General features: G+C 42.9%; 2 protein-coding genes across 4 annotated transcripts in view; both read left to right on the forward strand.

Annotated features, from left to right (window-relative positions):
• PLEKHG1 (pleckstrin homology and RhoGEF domain containing G1) overlaps positions 1-9,592 on the forward strand; it is a 134,658-nt gene extending 125,066 nt beyond the window's left edge. For all 3 annotated transcript variants that reach the window (XM_061988981.1, XM_061988979.1, XM_061988980.1), the window contains 6 exons: positions 37-75; positions 539-561; positions 1,421-1,639; positions 3,164-3,280; positions 4,023-5,694; positions 6,434-9,592. In XM_061988981.1, coding sequence (XP_061844965.1) covers positions 37-75; positions 539-561; positions 1,421-1,639; positions 3,164-3,280; positions 4,023-5,694; positions 6,434-7,527 — 3,164 coding nt within the window. In that variant the 3' untranslated portion in view covers positions 7,528-9,592. The remainder of the gene's footprint in view (positions 1-36; positions 76-538; positions 562-1,420; positions 1,640-3,163; positions 3,281-4,022; positions 5,695-6,433) is intronic.
• Positions 9,593-10,670: 1,078 nt separating this feature from the next.
• Positions 10,671-20,695, forward strand: part of MTHFD1L (methylenetetrahydrofolate dehydrogenase (NADP+ dependent) 1 like) — a 150,635-nt gene continuing 140,610 nt past the window's right edge. Inside the window, exons 1-7 of the mRNA XM_061990315.1 lie at positions 10,671-10,792; positions 11,802-11,886; positions 15,578-15,628; positions 15,706-15,759; positions 16,872-16,996; positions 18,122-18,222; positions 19,452-19,576. Of these exons, the coding sequence (XP_061846299.1) occupies positions 10,671-10,792; positions 11,802-11,886; positions 15,578-15,628; positions 15,706-15,759; positions 16,872-16,996; positions 18,122-18,222; positions 19,452-19,576 (663 nt within the window). The remainder of the gene's footprint in view (positions 10,793-11,801; positions 11,887-15,577; positions 15,629-15,705; positions 15,760-16,871; positions 16,997-18,121; positions 18,223-19,451; positions 19,577-20,695) is intronic.

The raw sequence follows: 20,695 nt of genomic DNA on the forward strand, positions 1-20,695 counted from the left end.
GGATGTTAGAGTGCTTAAACATGTTGTCTGTTTCAGAACCCTCATCAAGAGTCCATAAAGTTATGAAGTCAAATGGTAAGCTACTTTGTCTACTGTTTATTGACCCAGTGCTTCTGTACTTCCTAGAACAAATAAAGATAGATACTCTTCTCCTAGAACTTTCTCTAAATACAATGGGGAGGGGGAGAGGGAGGAGGAAATGTGTAAAAATCCCTAAACTTTGGTATTTAAATCTAGTGTCTGTTTTTACACGTTTGGGTTCTGGTCCCTGTAAACACCCTGGCAAATGACAACTGAACACACAGAGTCTTGGCCATTGTGAGTAGTTGCCCATATCATATCGGTGTTACAAAATCAGGACCTCAAGTGGAACTGTGGTAAAGTTCATCCTGTTTCTGTTTTATCTGAGACCCTATAGGCTGCATTTAACCCCCTTGTGAGAGTTCATAATTGATATAATAGTGTAGAACTAAAATGGGCATAGACTGCCATCAGTTTGATTATACACTTACGATGACATATATTTTTCTGTTTTCAGATATAAATCCTGATATGCAGAAAGTAAGCCATTTCTTATATTTCTCATTTTAGCACGTTCAAATGACTTAGAGCTCAGTATTTACTGTAAAATCTGCATCTTCTTGGTTATGTTCATTTTAAGAATGGAAACAAAACCATAAATGTTGTTTAGCATCTCCAGTAAGCTTACTGGAATGAAAGCAATAGAAATACAGCTAACTTATTTCAGGAATATGTAATAAGGAAAAAATAAGTGATCCATATATTGTTGTACTTTATAATACAGAGCAATGAGTTACTAGTGCTATAGCGTACTTAAAAATACCATTGTAATCATGGAAATGCTGTGTATAAACATAGTGTTTATTCTTTGGGGCATATTGTCTTTACATTTATTAAATAAGACTGAAAAGTTTTGGCATATGACATATATATAAATCATGATACATGACCAAACAGAGCAGATACAGCTTAAGCAGATGGAAAGGAGCATTTTGAACTTTTACATTTTCTATAAGAATTTGTAATGAAGTTCTGCCTGCAGTCTGGAAGTCTCACGTTCAATTTCAAGTCCTAGGGTTTCGGTAGGGATGGAATTTAAGGAGGGGATGTGTAGAAGATTTATAAACAGGACATGTTAGGTATAAGTTCACTGGGATGCCATAACGTTGAATCCCATGATTGAGGCAGGGGGGTTTGCAAATATTTTTTTCAGCTCTAAATTTTGTATGGAAAAATAATGATGTTTTACATTGTTCTTTATAAATCTCCTTTCAGTGCAGCTAACTGAACACAGCTTAAACATTGCCTCTAAGTCTGATGTAATAATGTCTTATTAAAATATATAATCTCTATAATTGTCAAATCAAAGTTTTGTGGGGTTTTTTTGTTGTTTTTTAAGCGGATCAGTATTGAAGGAGCCCTATTGTCTCAAGCCACCAAACTAGGATCAAATGAAGCACTACTGAATTCTAGGAAAAAGGTTCCATTGGAACCCAGTGAGCTGGAGAGCCAATTTCAAGAATCCGTTGAGCCAGCCTACAGCAGTGATCAGGAAGAAAATCTTCAGACTTCTGCTACAGAACAGATTGATGCTGATGATGAAGAAGAGTCTGAACAGGTAAGAAAAATAGGGCAAAAAATAAAATCCTTTTTTTCCTTTGGAGGATGGAAGTGGAATTCAAAATATCTGTAAAAGAAGCAAGGAGGCAGGAATGTGTTACTAGTGTTTACAGCTTTCTTTCCTTAGAAATATATTTATTTATACTTAGCACAACACTTTTGCACTTTAACAGAGCAGATATAAAATTAGCTCCTATGCAGAGGAAGAAATCCTCACTGCTTGAAAGAGATTTTACTTAGTCCTTTGCAGCCCTCAAGCCTAATTCTCACAGAATGCTATTGCTTTTACCTGGTGCACACAACTGATCTTTCCCTGCTTCTCTAGCTAAAGCTATGAAAGAAACCTTGTTATGCCATATGCAGAGAGAGTACCTTGAGGTCTCCAAAGCAAGGAGTTGAATATTAAGATTCAGGCACTGTCATGTATTGTGTGATGTTTCTTGACCGATGAACTGCTGGCAGTAGCTAGGATCTTGTGAACTTTAATGTGACAAGTTGTGAGTAGGATTTCCGAACATGAGAGTGTTTATCTGTTACTAGTGCACAGGTCATAGTTTTTCCCACTCTGCGTATTTCTACACATATATAGTACTTCTGAAAGACTAAAACCCTAGCTTTGAAATGTGGCTGTATTAAAAACATCTAGCTTTTCAGTTTGTTTCCTTTAGTTGATGCTGAAGTTGTATCCTTGCGGGGTCCATTTATTTTGTGAATTATCCAAAATGTATTATTGAAATTCTCTGTGAAGCTTTACTGACATTTCCTCTTTGAAATTACACTACTTGCATAGTAAATCTTTGAGAAAAATATCTTGTATCAGTGTAGTATAGTGTCTTATAAATCTCCCTCTTCCTGACTTGAGTAAGTACAAGAGAAGGAGTAAGTGCAAAAGAATACCACTATAAAAAAGTATAATAGTTTGGTATTTAATCCTAGGTGTGGCAACAAAACCTTCTCAGATTCTCCCTGTTCCTACCACGTGGGAAATTCTTTTCTCTGAGTTAATTTGGACACTGCCCAACGTGTAACATTCTGGCATTCTGTTTGTTGTGTTTTTTTCTGGGAAGCTGGACGATGACATATTTTTTAGACCTCTTTAAGAGTTTTCAATACTGCAAGCGATAGTGAGACTATTCACTTCCTTTTTCATAACACACCACCTCCCCACATCCTTTGAAAATTGATTATTTTTGTGACCACCTTCTTCTGTTCTAACTTTAACTGTGTAATTAAATCCTTTCCCATGTCTAATTTCCATGTATTTTTACATCTGTATTTTTATACAAAGATACTGCTTTTATCTCTTTTTGACAAGGTGTATGGATTGATATAGTTTAATTAGTTATTGTAAAGAGAGTTTTCTAGACTCTGAATCATTGTTGTGGCAGTGCTCTGACAACTCATGAGCATTTTGTCCTCCTGGTGTGGATACCTGGTCTGTTTTAGCTACTAGGATTATTTCTGAAGATGACTATACAAAGAACTGTAGATTTTATTACCCTTGTTTTCTTCCAAATCACAGGGAGTGCAACAAAACTCACTGCAGAAATCAAAAGGGGGAAGAAAAAGACTTAATAGTCAAGCAGCTGAAAATGTTGAAAAGCGGAGAAGTGTTAATCTCAGCAAGTGTGAAACGCAGGTAGGTAATTTTTTTTTTACTTCTATTTTGCTGTGCATCATAGCTATGTCAAAGAAATCTGTGCTTTTCTGAGGTAATCACATAAGTCACCTTCTATTACGTATTGATATACATAGCATGGAAATATTCATATGTATGATGAAAGACTTTTATTTTGGGGTTGGGGGAAAGAATAAGAAAAACAACTAACCAAACCAGCGTCCTTCCTGCTAGCATTAACAGGCATGTGGCCTTGCTGTTAGATCCACTAGCAGGCTGGATGAAAACTTACTCCAAAAAGAAAATGAAATTTTTGGTGGCATAACATACCTTTCTGCTAAGGTTATAGGCAATGGGAAAGAAAGAAGAACAAAACTTTTGGCACAAGCCCAAAGTCAGATTAGTTTAATCCAACTGTGAAACTGCGGAGTTAGCATCAAAGGTTTAATCTAACTCTTGCCAAACAAATTTACCTTTAATTACTTGTGTGCTAACATAAGCCAGCGTCTTGTATTTGAAGTAGCATGTTATTAAATGCCAAGAGTGAACTCTGAGCCATGGTGAGGATTAGGATGCAAAGTAGTCTGGCATTGCCACCTTGGCTCCTCAACTTTCTGGTGAGGAACCTGCACACCCTGCCCATCTCCACCTGGCTCCATGCTGCAGGACATGTTGGTGCTATGGTGGTTCTGTGAGTGGAGGGAATTGCTGTATTATTATAGGGGATTGGCTAACATTACCTACATATTTCAAACTTCCACAGAGCTCCAAGGACCCTTTGGATGAGGAGTCAATCCAGTTGAATACTGATCTTCCCTTCTCTTGTGCAACTAGACAGCCACAGTCACATGGACAATTCAGCACCTCCCAGAGCAACTCACTAATCATGAATATCCTGGGGGGAGGTACCTCTGTCAGGAATATCTGGACTGACCACCAGATCAGGCAGGCATTGTTTCCCAGCCGGCGCCCGCCTTACGACAATGAAGATGATGAAGATGATTATCAGATGTTTGTACCATCAGTGTCTACATCCAATGCTAATTCATCTGTGGGTGGAGAAAGGAGGGGTCCTTCTGGGCGTCCATGCAGCTGGCACTTGGGGACAGGGCATCAAAGTGAGAGTTCTAGCCCCACTCGTCACAAAATTGTTAGACGAGCCAGTAGCGCTGGTGAAAGTAACATGTGTCCAGCCAGTGTAAGGTATAAAATAGGGGAGCATGGTTCTCGAAGGGAAGTGAAGAGAGCAGAGGTAAGCAGTATGAATGCATATCCTGAATCTTCAGAAGAGCTGACTGTCGATGATATTGAACATGTTTATGATAATATAAGCTATGAAGACTTAAAGCTGATGGGTCTGACAAGAAGGGAGGAACCAGACCACGGTCCCCAGAGATCTGCTAGGGACTCTCTCTACGAGGCTGAAAACAAAAGCACTTTAGATTCACCCTCTAAAAAGAGGATAGCAAATCAAAACAGGGCCTCCATTTGTGCTAACAGAGATGAGATACTACTCAGTAGAGAAGCACCCGCTTCAAGTTTGGACGAGCTCAGGATCGTTGAAGACAATATCTATGACACCATAGTGCTTCCAGAAATGCCGCTACTGAATTTTAAACGTGACTCCTTAAAATGCTCTAAAAGGAGTTTTCTGGGTCTGGACAAAGACTTTGCTTGTTGTGACAATCTACGTCAGTTTGTTTCTGAAGAGAGTCTCCAGTTCAGTGAAGATGAAAGTCTTTATCATCGTGTTCCTGTTGACAATGACTATTTGAGCTTAGTCGATAGCTCCTCCAACTCGGATTCACTGTCCCATAAATCTGCAGCAGATAAACTCTCAGAAGAAGTAGATGAGATTTGGAACGACCTGGAGAACTATATCAAGAAGAATGAGGAAAAGACAAGAGACCGCCTCCTTGCAGCCTTTCCTGTTTGTAAAGATGATACACAAGAAAGACTGCATGTTGGTAGTACACCTGAATTGAGTAAAGATGTGGAGTACTCCCTGTCTACCCTTTCTCTACCTGAAACTCCTGTCTTCCCCAAAAACGTGAAGCCCAGGGCTGCCACCATAAGTGAGGCTAATCTCAGGCTTGAAGACACTACACTGTGCAAGGAGAACTCTTTTATGAGTCTGAACAGATCTTCCTTCTCCACTGAGATGCCTTTTGTAGATAGCCCATTTGAATCCGCCAACAGTGTTCTGTCTCACGCACATGCAGAGGGCATGGAAAATGACTTGGCTCTTGTGGATAAAACGAAGAACAGAGTTTTTATGATGGCAAGGCAGTACAGTCAAAAAATTAAGAAGGCTAACCAGCTTTTGAAAGTTAAAAGTTCAGAGCAGGAACAACCAGGTAGCAGACAACAGAAACTAAAACACAAAGATCTTGCTGCTATTCTGGAGGAGAAGAAACAAGGGGGTCCTGCTATTGGTATGTTAATGTTTCTATACAGATATATTTTTTTTAGTAACTTTTTAGTGAAATTTGTGTACTGAATTGGAAGATTATGAATATTCTCCACCTGGTTAGTTGAGTGTTGCATTTTCTGTGTTACTACTGACATGAGTTTTCTGTGACTGCTTCTCACATGAATAGTCCTTGACATCTCAGTTCTTGTTTTCACTTGATAAAATTGGGAAGAAATAACCAAGTAGTGTCAGGAGAGATCAATTCAGCTGAGACTGAACATAGAAATTGTGCCTGAAGTACTGTTGTCCATACGCAACAGCTTTGGAATGATTCTTGTCCATTGTCAATTGAAATGAAGACATAGAGCAACTAGACTTCACACAGGTCATCTTGCCTTCTTGAGATATTTATACAAGTCCCCAAATATATTCTTTCCCAAGCCGTTTTCAGAATGTTCTTTTCCATTTTAACATGTAAACAAGTAGTGTATTATTGAAACTGTATGCTACATTGCTTCCTGCATGACTGTTCGCTCTCATAAGAGATTTTACGTTTCTCTTTCACAATACAATGTACTGAAATGCAATGTGATTCATGGCTTTTCCAGCCTCCTTTGTTTCATGTTACTTTGCTGAGGCTGAAGATACTGTAAACTTTTCTTTTGACCCATTTAAAGTATTTTTGAGATTTTTAAATTTTCACAGGACTCATTTGAATGGATTACTTGCCTCTGCTAAGTTTAATTCTCTTTCCTTCCTAGGTGCCAGAATAGCTGAATATTCCCAGCTTTATGACCAAATTGTCTTTAGAGAAAATTCACCTAAGGTCCAAAAGGAAGCCTGGGCCACTCCTCAGGAGCCATCAGCTGGGAGATTTTCCAGTCCTGTGGCTGCATCTTCTCCCCATTCTCAGGCTGCCAGCGAATGCTCAAGAGCAGATTGGCTTCTGCATTCTACATACAGTAACGGTGAGCTGGCTGACTTCTCTCCATGGCCTGAATCCCAAGACCCAAAATCTAAGAGCTTGTATGCAGAAGCTGGTACTAAAAGCAATTCAAGGCAGTTGCCATCAGCTGGTTCGGTACCTTCCCTTCAGATTTCTAACCGTTTACACGTCCCAGCGCAGAGGTGGAGCGCCATTATAAGCCAACCAAACAAAGAAAATTTACGTCAAGATCACATTTACAACTCCCTTGGGAGAAGAGTAAGCAACGTAAAACCCCAGGCATACAGCAGGTCACAGTCATCTTCCTCAATTGTGGTCAACAGGTCTGGAGAAGCAATTGTGTATCCTAATGAAATGGACAAGAAAAAGCTCCATTCAAATAGGAACTTCCGATTCAACAGCCGTCAAACGCCAGGTATTGCTTCGGGATCCATGGGGCCTGATACAAGAAAGCAGATCCCTGAGAACTGTTCAGATATGATTCTGCAGGATTCCCAGAAGGTCCTGAGAGTGAACAAGGCTTCCCCTCTGACAGCACAGATGGCCACCCAGAACTACTTTTCGAATTTCAAAGATACTGAAGAGGAAGGGGATGATGATGACTATGTGGAAATAAAGTCTGAAGATGAGGGATCTGACCTGGAGCCTTCTCGGAACCAAACAAAGAAATCGGATCCTGAGCTGTGTAACACAGACACAGCTCCTGAAATGCTCTGCAGCAAAACTGTCTCTTGCACTCCTGCAAAGTTTGCCAGCAGCAAACACACGCTTACCCCTTATCTGACTGCATATAGTGACTCGGATAAACTGAATGACTACCTATGGAGAGTACCGTCTCCTAATCAGCAGAATATTGTTCAGTCTTTAAGAGAAAAGTTTCAGTGTCTCAGTTCAAGTAGCTTTGCTTGATGCTTTTGGTCATTTCTAGCTGTACTTCCTTATTGTGACTGAGTATATACTAGGACAATCAGTACTGCCGTCATGTATTTCCATAATATTACACAGTTGGGCATTTTATCACAGTAATATTGTAAGTAGATGTGAAATGTATCTTTTTTAAAAATGGCTTAGAATCCTGGAAGTGAAAAAGGCCACGTGAGCACTGTCTGGTGTGTCGCTCCTAAGTGAAGGTGGACTTCTCGTCTCCTGTTTAACCGTCTTCCCTGTTAGGTGTGATACCTCTTGATTCTTACCATTGAACCAGATGTCATGCCATTTGATTCTTAAACCATTTTATCATGTGGAAACCTTAGTATTTGGACTTCTTAGTTGGTAACTAGTGTTCTGCATCTAAAATACCCATGTGACTACTCTGGTTACATACAGGAGCATTTAGCTGAGCAGATGCTCCTGTAACTGCAGATTTCTGAGCAGGGTTCCAATAATTACACCAACATGCTACATGTGCAATTGCACGTAATTTTTGCACGTTACCTTTTGTCAGACAGATTCCAAGTGTGTGGGACCAATACATTTGCTATGTTACTTTAGGACAGGCTTTTTATGTTTTAAAAAAAGTAGTCCTAGTGCTTATGAGGGGTGCCAGACAGCCCCATGTCTGAAGCCTCTTCAGCTTTCTGTAACTGTATAGTAGGCAGAGGATAGGCAGTGGCGGCTTTCTATATGAATCTCTGGATGTGATGTAGTCTTTGCCTGGAGTAGAAGCAGAGCTTGCCTGCTTGTAGACAGGGGCAGACCAAGTTTGGCTTCTCCAGTGGTAGTGTTTTTGACAGGGAAAATTTCAGTATCTCTTGTAGCTCAGAGCCCAGCAGTTTAAAGTTGCTGTATGTGAGTTTATGAAGTAGCCGTATTTTATACGCAGTGGCCTGCAGGGCATTTGTTTGAGTCCCCAAGTCAATAACTCCGAAAGAGAATGAGGCTTGGCCAGATGCTTGCGTGAAACGTTCATCATGGGGGATGTTTGCCCCACAGGATTGTTTAGCAATGCTGCTGATTGAGTGACAAGCTGCCTTCTCCATGAAGTGTATCTCCTAGGGTAGGAAACAACCCTTCCTGGCAGAGAGAGGTAAAATATGTATTTCCTAAACCAGCCAGGGCTGATGCTAATCCAAGCCATGTACAATAAAAGAGCTTAAAAAGTGAGAATACATTCCATTCCGTTGCAAATAATGCATAGAATAAATGCTGCCATTTGGAACAAGAACAGGCTTTCCAACACTCCCCTTCATCACCTTTGTGGCACAGCTTTGGATTCTGTTACTTGAAAACATTGATGCTCAAGGAAAGCCTAAATACGTCTACACTGACCATCTTGTGTGACTTGTGCTTTTTTGGTGCTTAAATTCTTCACATTACATGGGTAAAGCCAGTACTGAGTTAAACATATTGCTAAATAAAGAAGTTTCATTGAAATACTATTTTTACTAACCAAGCATCACTCCCGTCAGCAACAGAGCACTGTACTTCTATTTACTACATTGGTTACTGTGAGGAAAACCTGAAGTCATCAGCGTACAGCTAATTACTTGCAGACCTGAGATTTAAGGACTTGAATTTGTTAGAATGGATTAAATTATTTACCGCACGTAATTGGCTAGGACTTGTTATTTTGAGGGCTGGTTGGTCATGGTGCTTACTAGCTTGTGCCACAGGGATACTTGTTACAGTCAGCACATCCACTGTGATGAGACCCACATCTATCTAGTAAAAACCTGACTGCAAAATCATGTTGTACATATTTAAGATGCCGAGGTGTAGCAGAGCTCGTATTTATTTAATATAGCTTGTAAAGTATTGTAAATACAAATAGAAGTTAAATCTGTGCTTTACCCACACACGTCTAGATTTGTTTAAATGGCTAGGGGAATGCTGTTTAACTCACATCTCATGCAATTGATGGAGTTGGGAAGGGGCGAGGGGAAAAGCAAACAAAAAAAAAAGGGACTTCTACTAGCGTGTAACTTCTCCCAGGGACCATTTCATACTATTTGTAATAAATGTTGAGTATGCAAAAGCTTTGGGTTCCATTCATTGGGGTCTGAGTGAGGGGACTTTATTAGCAGGGAGGAGGGAGATGGTAGTTCCTGCTGATCATAGACGATGTGCATCCTCAGTAAGTTCACAGATGACACCAAGGTGAGTGGGTGCATAGACCTGCTTGAGGGCAGGAAGGCTCTTCAGAGGAACCTGGACAGGCTGGAGTGATGGGCTGAGGCCAATCACAAGAGGTTCAACAAGGCCAAGGGCCATGTCCTGCACTTGGGCCACAACAACCCCATGCAACCCTACAGGCTTGAGGTAGAGTGGCTGGAAAGCTGCCTGGTGGAGAAGTACCTGGAGGAGGTGATTGACAGGAGGCTGAACATCAGCCAGCAATGTGCCCTGGTGGCCAAGGCCAATGGCATCCTAACTTTCATCAGAAATAGAGTGGCCAGCAAGGCTGAGGAAGTCATTGGCCCCTGTACTCAGTGCTGGTGAGGCGACACCTCATGTGCTGTGTTCAGTTCTAAGCCTCTAACTACAAGAAGGACATTGAGGTGATGGAGTGTGTCCAGAGGCTTGTGAAGGGTCTGAAGCCCAAGTCTTACAAGGAGTGGATGGAGGAACTGGGATTGTAAGGTGGGCATCAGTCTCTTTTCCCAGTACCAAGCCACAGGACCAGAGGAAATGGCCTCACGTTGTGCCAGGAAAGGTTTAGATTAGAGTTTGGGAAGAACTTTTTCACTGAGAGGGTTGTTAGACAGTGACACGGCTGCCCAGGGAGCTGGTGGAGTCACCATCCCTGGAGATATTTAAAAGCCGTGTAAACGAGGTGCTGAGGGACATGGTTTAGTGGGGGGCTTGGCAGTGTGAGGTTAGTGGTTGGACTCGATGATCTTAAAGGTCTTTTCCAACCCAACCAATTCTATGCTTGGGAGTAATAGGGGTGATTTTTTTCTTGGGTGCAAGCAGAAGCCAAACGGAGCGAGCGCCGGGGCGGGGAGCGGGGCGAGGGCGGTGCTCGGCGAGCATGGCCAACCCCCGCAGAGAGCACCGCCCTCGGCCCACTTCCCGCCCCGGCCGCGTTGCTGCCGCCGGCACGCTTCGGAAGCATGAGGCTCGTGGCGCTGCGGCTCTGCCTGTCCCCGCTGCCCGCCGCGCTGCCGCCGCGCCGCGGGATGTGCAGCGGGGGCGCGGGGTGGCAGCCGGGCGGCGGGGGCGCGGCGGCGGTGCGGTAAGAGGCGCACGTGGGGAGACGGCGCCGGCTGATGCAACCGGGGCTTGGAGGGGATGCTGCTGATAGGGGATTTATTTTTTTTGGGGGGGGTGGGGTGGTGGTGGGGAGGATGTGGTATATTTGCGGGTGATCCCGGCAGGTGGGTCAGGTGAGGCGGCACAGGGATGCGTGTCTGCAGGACTTGTGTGTTTCAGTCCTCGCTCCCCCCCTGGCCCGCCCCCTCGCCGTTCATTCAGCCTCAGCTTCGAACAATTTGCCTGCCACGGCATTGACCTGAATTGATCACTGGCTTCTGAGGTAGCATTGGCGTGAGGTAGCAAAAAAACAGCTCTGGGCTGTTTTTTCCTCTGATATTCTTGCTAGCTGTAGGGGACGGACAGACGGGCATCTTTCTCCTTCGCTGTTGGGTGAGTATCATCTGTGTGGAGAGAAGGTAAAAGAAGAAAGCCAGCAGTCACCTATCCAGAGAATTTTTCCAGAAAGTGTTTCCAGTGCCTGGCAGCAGCTGCTGTTTTTTCCAAGAGGCAGCATGTCAGACAGAGCTTGTCTGTTTCCATGCTGCTCCTACTTTTGAACAGCATCCATAAAAGTGGTTGGTCTGCTGGTGATGCCTGTGTTAGACTGTAGCAGTCCCAGGCTCTGCTTCTGTCACTGCCTGGGATATGGAAATGAAAGACCCACCTGAGCTGAGGATTCAGGCTGTTGGTTACCTTCTGCGCTTCCCGTGGTGGGGCTTGGCAAGCCTTCTCGCCTAATAGCATAGCATAGCTATAAAGATTTGGGCATGTTAGAGCAATGATGCACATAGCTGCAAAACAAAGGTGGTTTTGGTCTGTTAAGGTTTTCCATACCAGCCTGCTGAACGTCAGACTTCACAGTTTATGTCCGTAAGTAACTGTAATGATTAAAAGCATATGTGAGTACATATTTATTTCATATTGCCGACTAACAGAGGTTTCTGCTGACTGATGATAGGGAAGATTTATCTGCTATTACTGTGTTGCAGCAAAATCACCGAGAATGCAAAGAAATCCTTGGCCTCTCTTAAAAGAGAAAACCCTCGACTTGAGCCCACACTTGCCATTATTCAGGTAAAGTATGTCTGTATGCTCTATGGCTATGAGAGAAGATCCCCTTTGGCACCAGTGCTTGGCTGAAGCTTGTCTGAAGCTTCAGAAGCACATGATGCAGAAAGTATCTCTTTGTCAAGTAAGACAATGGAAGGAAGTAATTCCACTGGACTGTAGATTGCCCTTCTGCAGGCCTGAAGCACACAAAGCAAACTTCAGGCTGTGGGAAAGGTTTGAAAAGGAAGGGAGTGATTTTATCCCTTTCTTCTTTTGCTAAAGTAGTCTTCCCCACAGTAAGTATGGATTGCTTTTTCTCACAGGCCTAGGTGACTGACATATTTAAGTTAAAGTCAAAGCAGTTGTTTTCAACCTTTATTTAGCTTGAAACTTCTGTTGTAAACCTAAAAAAAGTGTTTACGTGGCTGAAAATGTGGGCCTCCCTTCACCTTCCACCCCTGAAATAACACTACCAGGCTTAAATAATGATGCTACTGCTTCCTGCCAGCCTTGTTGCTTTTGGGCAGCTTAGGACAGCATTACTGCTCTCCTAAGGAGTGGAAAAACACACTGAAAGTTCTCAGTCAGCTCAAAAGGGCCTGTGTAAAATAAACAGTCAGTGTAAAATGCCAATATCCTTCAGAAGGAACAGCAGCACTTTCTGAGTTGAAGCAATCTTGTAGCAATTGAGAGCTGTTGTGTTACTAATGCTGTGAAGAGCTTTTCTTTCCAGCCTTCTGGTGCTGCCATCCTCTCATGAGTTTGTAGGCAAACTCATAGATGAGGATTGCTGTCCATGTGAAGCTGAGAGAAGTTCCTCTTAGATTTCTTAAGGTTTCAAGGCCAAGAAGCTAGGGATGTTTGTCATTCAGAGCAGGACCCAGAACTGTGCAGGCAATAATGGTTTTTGTCGTGTTCCTAGGAGAGTGGTGTTGGTTTTGAGTGGATGTACACTGAATCTCTGACCCAGTGGGTTTTAATTTTAAAACCTAACTGTAAATATTTTTAAAGTAGTAAAAGTTGATCTAAGAAACATCAACTTTACTTCAGTATGTCTGCTAGTGGGGCTGACAGAACAAGCTCTACTATCTCTTACCCTTCCCCAGGTAGTTGTGGTTGATGTTTTCTAGCCCTCTGTGGCTGTAAGTTTAAGGACTGCTAGAAAAGCCGTGACCTGTCTTCCCAGTGACCTGTTGTTTCTCACTCTTGTCTTGTCTCTATCCAGTTGCATCATGAACTACACTGAGGCAGTGATCCACCCTGGGTTGGAGGGGTCTGGGGAGGCTTCCATTCAGCCACATTAGTCCCTGAGTATGGTTTTCTGCAGGTCCCTGTCAATGTTTTGGGTTGGCATGATGGAAGACAGTGTTATGTGAGGAGAGGGAGATTCCTGCTCAATTTTAGTATGAATTGATTTGCATCTACATCAGTGTTTTGTTTCTGATCATGATTGTGCTTTAAATGAATGTCTCCTTTGTCTTTATTTGCCCTACTTAGTTTGCATCATGAGATGGCTATATGAACATGTGGTCTAGGTTCCCCTGGATGTAATTCACCTAGACTGTCTTTTCCAGCTGTCAGTCACCCTAGCTTTAGTCTGGTTGTAAGGACTAAAGCAGAACTCATTTAAAATATATATTTGTTGGTACAAAGACTTCTTGTAGTCTACAGATGCTCTTGTGGTACATTGCACTACTGGATAACATGGGCAGAGCCTTAAGGTTCCTGCTGCTCTTCATGGTGATGTGTTGCACCCAGAGTAGCAGAGGGAGGACTGGGTAACAGCAGTTGTTGTAATGTGGTACCACTTCTGCAGTAGTACTGAGAATGGAGAGATGCAGACTGAGCCCACCCTAGAATAGTTTTAGATGTGGAGTTTTTTTCCTCTTGAGCTATCTAAACCAGAATTGATACTGAAATTGATACCTGCATGACTTATTCTCTGTGTTAAACCTTGGCTGGAGTTGTGCAGCAGCAAATAAAGACTGGTGGCTGCAAAAGATTGGCTGAAGTGAAAAAATAATGTATAGCAGCAAGATCCTGCTTAACAGTGGGAGCTGTTGCCCTGGAAAGCTCAGCAAAGCACTCCTGACTCCCCTACACACTCTCTGTCCCATGCTCTGACAGCCCTTATCCAGAGCTCTGGTTTTGCCTGTGCTGCTCCACAGGTTTTGATGGCAATCGGTCAGGGCGGGGGCTGTCTGTGCCCACCCAAGGTGAGTGTTCACCAGCCAGTGCTGTGGGAGTGAGGAGGGGACAGTATGGTACTGCCAGTGGCTTCATTCCAGTTCAGCCTCTTGAGCGGCCCTGATTGTTACCAGTCAGTGTGGGGATACAGTGCCACATTTGCTGGCATAGGGAAGCCGGTGCTGAGCTGTCCTAAGTCATGACTTTCTTCCCTCATCACTGTGTGAGCTCCACACATGTTCCTAATGCAGCACCCTCTGTGCTGCCTCTTGCCTCCAGCTGCCAGATTTGGGGAGTGGGGGACTGATCACGCAGTGCCAGGCATGTGGGCAGTGCTGGGCTCGGGAAGGGAGCCAGGGGATGGAGGGCAAGCCCTGATTCTCACTCAGGAGCTGCCCTTCACCATGGAGCCTGTCGTTTTAAATACTCTGGTTTTTTTGTCAGCAGTCTTAAACAGTTTGGGATTAACAGGTTGGTAAATTATCATGGGCTTGGTCCAAAATCATTTTGAGTGATGCTAGCTGCAGTCAACGCCAGCGCTGGCAATGAGGGGCTCAGCTCTTGACAAGAAGTCACTGGCACTGAGTCTTGTGGAAAAAGCAACATAGAATGTGTTCACAACATTTTAAAAAACCCTTTAAAAAGTATTTATTTTGGTCCTGTTATTTGAGTTGGAAGACAGGCTTTCTATGTGATAATACAGCTATGAGCAGTGTTTTATTCATTTTGTTATGAAGCTACTAACATTTCTGAGGGTGGAACCCCCACTGATCAATTGGTAGGATGTTTCTAGTTCTGAATATTGAATGATCAGTTTATTGTTAGGATAGATGAAAATATTTGAAGAGCTTGCTAAGATTCAAGAGTTACTTGAAGAGTACAGTGCATATAGGTGTATGGTCCTCAGGGAGGGGGATTCCATAGTCTCCCAGGTAAAACTGCTCAGAGATGCTTCTGTCCCAGTGCAGATGCTACTGGCAATTGAGAGGAGCTGATAACTCCTCTTGCTTCTGTGTTGGAAAAGACATTTAAGATCACCCATCACATCTGTTAACCCAGCACTGCTATGTCCACCACTAAACCATGTCTCTAAGGACCTCAGCTACACATCTACATACCTCTAGGGATGTGGCTGTAATACATGATAATAATGGTTTGCATTATTTTTGGTGGTAAGGCAAACCAGTGTTGTTAATTGATACAGGGACACTTCAGGAAGCACTAGTATTGCTCTTGCCTGTTTCATCCTTATTGCATATCTGGATGGAGAACAGTATCTTCAGATGCAGACTGGTACCTTTCTTAAATGGTAAACTCAACTTTAAGGAAATGGCCACTTTTTGTCTGTAAAAGCCATGCTTCAACTAATCAAGACAGAATAAATTTACTGGATGACCTTCCATTTCTTTCTTAGAATTGCTAGGCTTTTTATTGGTTTGAGTACTAGTAGACATAAACATTCTTGCTATGTTTCTTTTTAAATGTAAATTTACTGTTTTCAAACTTAGTTTCTGTTTTGTTCCCCAAGGTACATAATGATCATTTGACTCAAGAAACACACGAGAACTTTGCCAAAGAGGTAAGCTTTAGCCAATACACTTGTTATTAATCATGAAGTACCTGCCTTTGGTAATTATAAGTATTTTCTTTTGGCAGATTGGTCTACGTGTTGTTAACATCTGTCTCCCTGAAGGCAGCAGCAAGGATGAGGTAATTGCAGTACCTAAAGGATTTTTTCACTTTTGTCATAAACTTGTATTTATTGCTAACATTCATAATCACTTTGAACTCATCTCTATTAAATTAGAGTTGGGACTGCCTTAGTTCAAGCAGTAGCAAGTATCCTCATATTGGCAAGCATGGTGAAAAAAGGGAATCTAATGGGCTGTCTACTGTCCCCTGGCAAGCTGAGGCAGAATTAGAAGTGTTTTATTCTTGTGTCTGGTATTTAACTGCAGCATCCCCTCATACCAGCATATCCTACCTCTCTCAGTTGCTCTTGTGACTGCCTTTGATTCTTGCCCAAGTTATGCAGGGAAATGAAAGACTGAGTGATCTAGAGGTGGAGGGGGTTGAATTTATTTGCATGTTTATTGATCTTGTAATGCTTAAAGTATGTATTAAAAAAATAATCCATTCCAAATCACTAGAGGGCTGAATTCTTACATTGTGGAAGGCATTTGGTTGGAAGCATGGCACTAATGTTGAGTATGTTTTAAATGTAGCAAACCATATGAATATGCACGATTCTGAGGCATGTGAAAGTGAAACAAACAAACCAATGTGTAGTAAAAGATGCCACTGTTCCAGCTGGCCTCCATGTGCTTGGTGAGTTTGATAAGCCTGCAGGCTTGTGGGTTTTGTGTACCAGATTCTACTTCACAGAGTCGCAGAATGGTAGAGGTTGGAAGGGCCATCTAAAGATCATGTAGTCCAACCCAGTACAGGGCTGAGCTTTCACTGGGATACGAAACAGTGAAAGACGGGGAAGTTGGACTAGGTGATCTCTAGAGATCTCTTCCAACCCCAACCATTCTGTGATTCTGTGAAAGACAAAATGCTTTTGGCAGTGTGATATCACACAATGTGAGTTGGCTTTGTAAAATGTTTATAATTGAGTCAGGATGGCTTAATTTGGTAAGCCATGGAAATAGGAAACAAGGAAAATGCATTATTGCTTTTCTGTTTAGAAATTGCAGTAACCTGTGAGGGAAGCAAAGGTGGCTGTCAGGTAGTTTTAAATTATAGGCTTTATCTCCTTCCAATTAGATTCTTCTTTGGTCTGTTTTTCTGATGTTTAATGCCTTTTATTAACTTCCTAGATTGTCGATGAAATCTTGAGACTCAATGAGGATCCTAATGTGCAAGGCCTTGCCCTTGACCTCCCAGAAAGCTTGCATAGCAGTAAGGTATTGAACGCTGTGAAACCAGAGAAGGATGTGGATGGGTAAGTGAAGCATTGAAATAATTTTAGCAGACACAAGACTGATGGCTCTGTAAAATCATTTTTCCCCTGTGCTTTTCATTAATGGATTCCTCGGTCAATGTGTCTAGCTGTGTTATTGAGCAGTGATGAAAGATGATGCTAAATCAATGAGAAGTCTTTTGCAGAAGTTGTTCTGATCATTATCTTTTTAATCTTTATATACTGTGTATTCAGGACATGGTCTTTTCAAAGAAATTGGAAACAAAGTTGTGATTTACTAATGATACTTAAGGCATTTCAGTACTTCAGTTAATACAAATAGTAATCACGAAGTACTGAGTGCAGACCCTCAAATTTTCACGAGCAAGATTGATGGAAAAGTTGCAGACAAGGTTTTAACTTCCTTAAAACACTCTCCCAGAAGTGTAAGCTATAATAGTTGGGACCCATTAGCACAACTTTCCAATCAGTCTTGAGTCGAACAGCTCTCTGGAGAGACCACTGGCATAATTTAGGTGTCTGTGTTACCATTTTGCTGCTCTGACAGCCCTCTTGCTCTCAACTGAAGACTGTTACTATCTTCTATATTTCCTTTCTTTTCCTCTCCTGTGTTTTTTTTAATGTCAAAAAATATCTGAAAATCTTGCAAATCAGTTCTCTTTCCATTACTGGAGATTGACAAAGAATGGGAAATTCAGAGCATCCATGTGTTTGAGAGAACATAGTGCAGCACGGAAACAGTCGAGTTCCCACCAGCAAGCCAGCTGAGCCCTGAAGGATGTGTTGCCTCCAGCTCAGCTCAACTCAGCTCAGCTCTCGCAGTGCTGGTCTGGTTGCACTGAAGTGTTGGCCTGATGTGCCTTGGGTAGCTCACTGCAGTGAGTAAAGAGCTGCCTGTGTATTGTGGGCCTGTGTTACTTGTTCTAACTCACAGATCCCTTTCCTGGCCTTATTTGAGGCTCAGTGTTTGTTTAACTGGGATGTGGAATGATACAAATTAGTCACAGTATGTGACTGTCAAAGGATTGACTTTTAAGCAAAATGCTTGCTCTTGGGATTTGCTGTTAACCACGTTACAAGCATTACTGAGGATTTATGTTACACAAACTCTTCTGTTTTTTCAATTGCTGTGTTTTTCCACCGCAGCTTATCCGACGTAAACCTCGGACGCTTGGTACGTGGCAATGCCTATGGCTGCCTAGTGCCTCCTACAGCATGTGCTGTGATGGAGCTTCTTGAAGATTTAGGTGAGACCTTCTGTCATAATTATTACGTTAATTTTAGCCTAACTAAATTTCTCAGGTCTAGTCCTGATTGAGAGATAAATAGAATCTCACCTTGTTGTGTTACTTATTTGTGATATTTGCCAACCTGACGTGTATTTGTCTTCTGCTAGTGCAGAATCTCAGTGAGATCTGAATGCAGTAGTTGCAGAAATGGGAGTACAGTCTGAGATTAGGCAGGGATTACTTGCCATCAACAGATTTAATCTCACTGAAGCTGCTTGAGACATCTGAGTCTTCAAAACCAAAAATGCAAACATCACTTGGGGATTTTGCCTGACATCTCTGATTAATGTGAACAGTTGGAGATATCCAGGTCTGCCTGGAAATAACTGCTGAAGTGAATCTTTTGGTTTGGGTTGTATTGTGTAAATGCTAGCATCAGAAATGGCAGATTTAAGCAAGTGCCTTTACAATGCAGAGAGAGACCTGGGAGTCCTGACTGATAATAAACTAATTACGAGCCAGCAATGTGCCCTCGTGGCCAAGAAGGCCAATGGCATCCTGGGATGCATCAAGAAGAGTGTGGCCAGCAGGTCGAGGGAGGTTCTTCTCCCCCTCTACTCTGCCCTGGTGAGGCCTCATCTGGAGTACTGTGTCCAGTTCTGGGCTCCTCAGCTAGAGAGAGACAGAGAAGTGCTGGAGAGAGTCCAGTGCAGGGCCACCAAGATGATCAGGGGACTAGAACATCTTTCATGTGAAGAAAGGCTGCGGGAACTGGGGCTGTTTAGTCTGGAGAAGACTGAGGGGGAACCTCATCAACACGTACCTGAAGTGCGAATGTCAAGAAGATGGGCCAAGACTTTCTTCTGTAGTGTCTAGTGACAGAACTAGGGGTAATGGACATAAGTTGGAACATAAGAAGTTCCCCTGAAATACAAGGCAAAACTTCTTTCCTATGAGGATGAGGGATCTCTGGCACAGGCTGCGCCGGGGGGGATGTGGGAGGAAACATCTGGAGGTTTCCAAATCCACCTGGACATGTTCCTATGTGACCTGATCAGGGTGAACTTACTTTAGCAGGGAGGGTGGACTTGATGATCTCTAGAGGTCCCTTCCAACCCCAACTGTTCTACGATTCTATGATTTTGGGGGAATTCATATAGACACATGGTCTTTGGGGCCCAAGGGAGCCTGATGCTGGTGACTATGCGGCTAAGAGTGGCTGAAGGTATTGCCTTGTTTTGTTGCAGGTGGAAAGACAGTGCTGCTGGTGGGAGCCAATGGGGTGGTGGGCACTGCTTTGCAATGCATGCTGCAGAGGAAGGGAGCAGTGACTGTGAGCTGCCCGTGGAAAGCTCCTCAGCTGCAGACCAAGGTGAGCCCTCATCGGTCTGCCCACTGCTTGGGATTTATACAGCATCACTGCTGTCCATGCATCCCTGCCAGCTGCCCATGTGGCACTGCCCTACTTTGCTGCCATTCCCAAAAGGGAGACTTCTTGTTGCAGTCTCGGGACTTTTCTCCTTCCTGCCTGCTCAGAGATGGTGCTCAGGCAAACAGGGGCTTCTACCAGATCATCACATATGTATCATCAGCTGCTATAACTTCATTATATATAGTAGCTGTGAGAGCAAGAATTCAGGGGTACAGTTTAAAACAAATATGTAGGTCTCCCTTTTTCCTTCCCATTAGTGTGTGAGAAAGATACTTGTGTTGTTCTCATTCTGTGATGTAGTCATCTGCATGAAGTTACTTTCATGAATATGTGTCTTAAAGGTTTGCAAATGCTGTCACTTTTGTGACAAAGAGGATCACAATCTTTGAAGATAACCATAGAACGGTTTGGAAATTCAGGAGTCTTAATATAAAAGTTTTAGTGTACTTGGTCTTGCTGGTTGGTTTTTTTTCAGAGCTTCTAGAAGTTGGTATGACCTCCTGTCAAACTTCCCAATTTGTTCCTTAGATCGAAATTTCATAGAATAATACAGCAGGGAGTCTGGTGTCCTTTTGGCATGTGCAGAGGGGTTCAGATATTCTTTGGAGAATTGATGCACGTACTCCAGGGGCTTCGTTGCAAGTCCCTGTAGGGATGATGTGGGAGGGGAGATGGCTGTTGAGTTGTATTTGACGGCATATGCCACGAGGTGGCAGCCAATGCAAAATGATGGTATCAAAACTGCGTTTTGAAGGCAGGGACAGGAGGAGGAAACCAATTTAAGCAGCTGTGGTAGTTAAAAAGTTCTTTGGCAAACCTGTGTTTTCGCAGCTGCGGATGTTTTTATCAGGCTTGTCTCAGCTCTGTGCTTTAAGTGATTGGTGGCACTTAGGAAACATATGCCTCTTGGAGATGGGAGCACTGTGAACTTAATACTAGCTGTGTCTCATACTTTAATTATTTCTTATTGCTTGGAGTTGTGCTAGAGGACTGCTTTGGGCTGGACTAGGGTGGGTGACAGGATGGCCAGAGGTATTTCCACTGGTTCACAGCAAAAGA

This window comes from Colius striatus, chromosome 2 (assembly GCF_028858725.1).
Source record: "Colius striatus isolate bColStr4 chromosome 2, bColStr4.1.hap1, whole genome shotgun sequence".
NCBI lineage: Eukaryota > Metazoa > Chordata > Aves > Coliiformes > Coliidae > Colius > Colius striatus.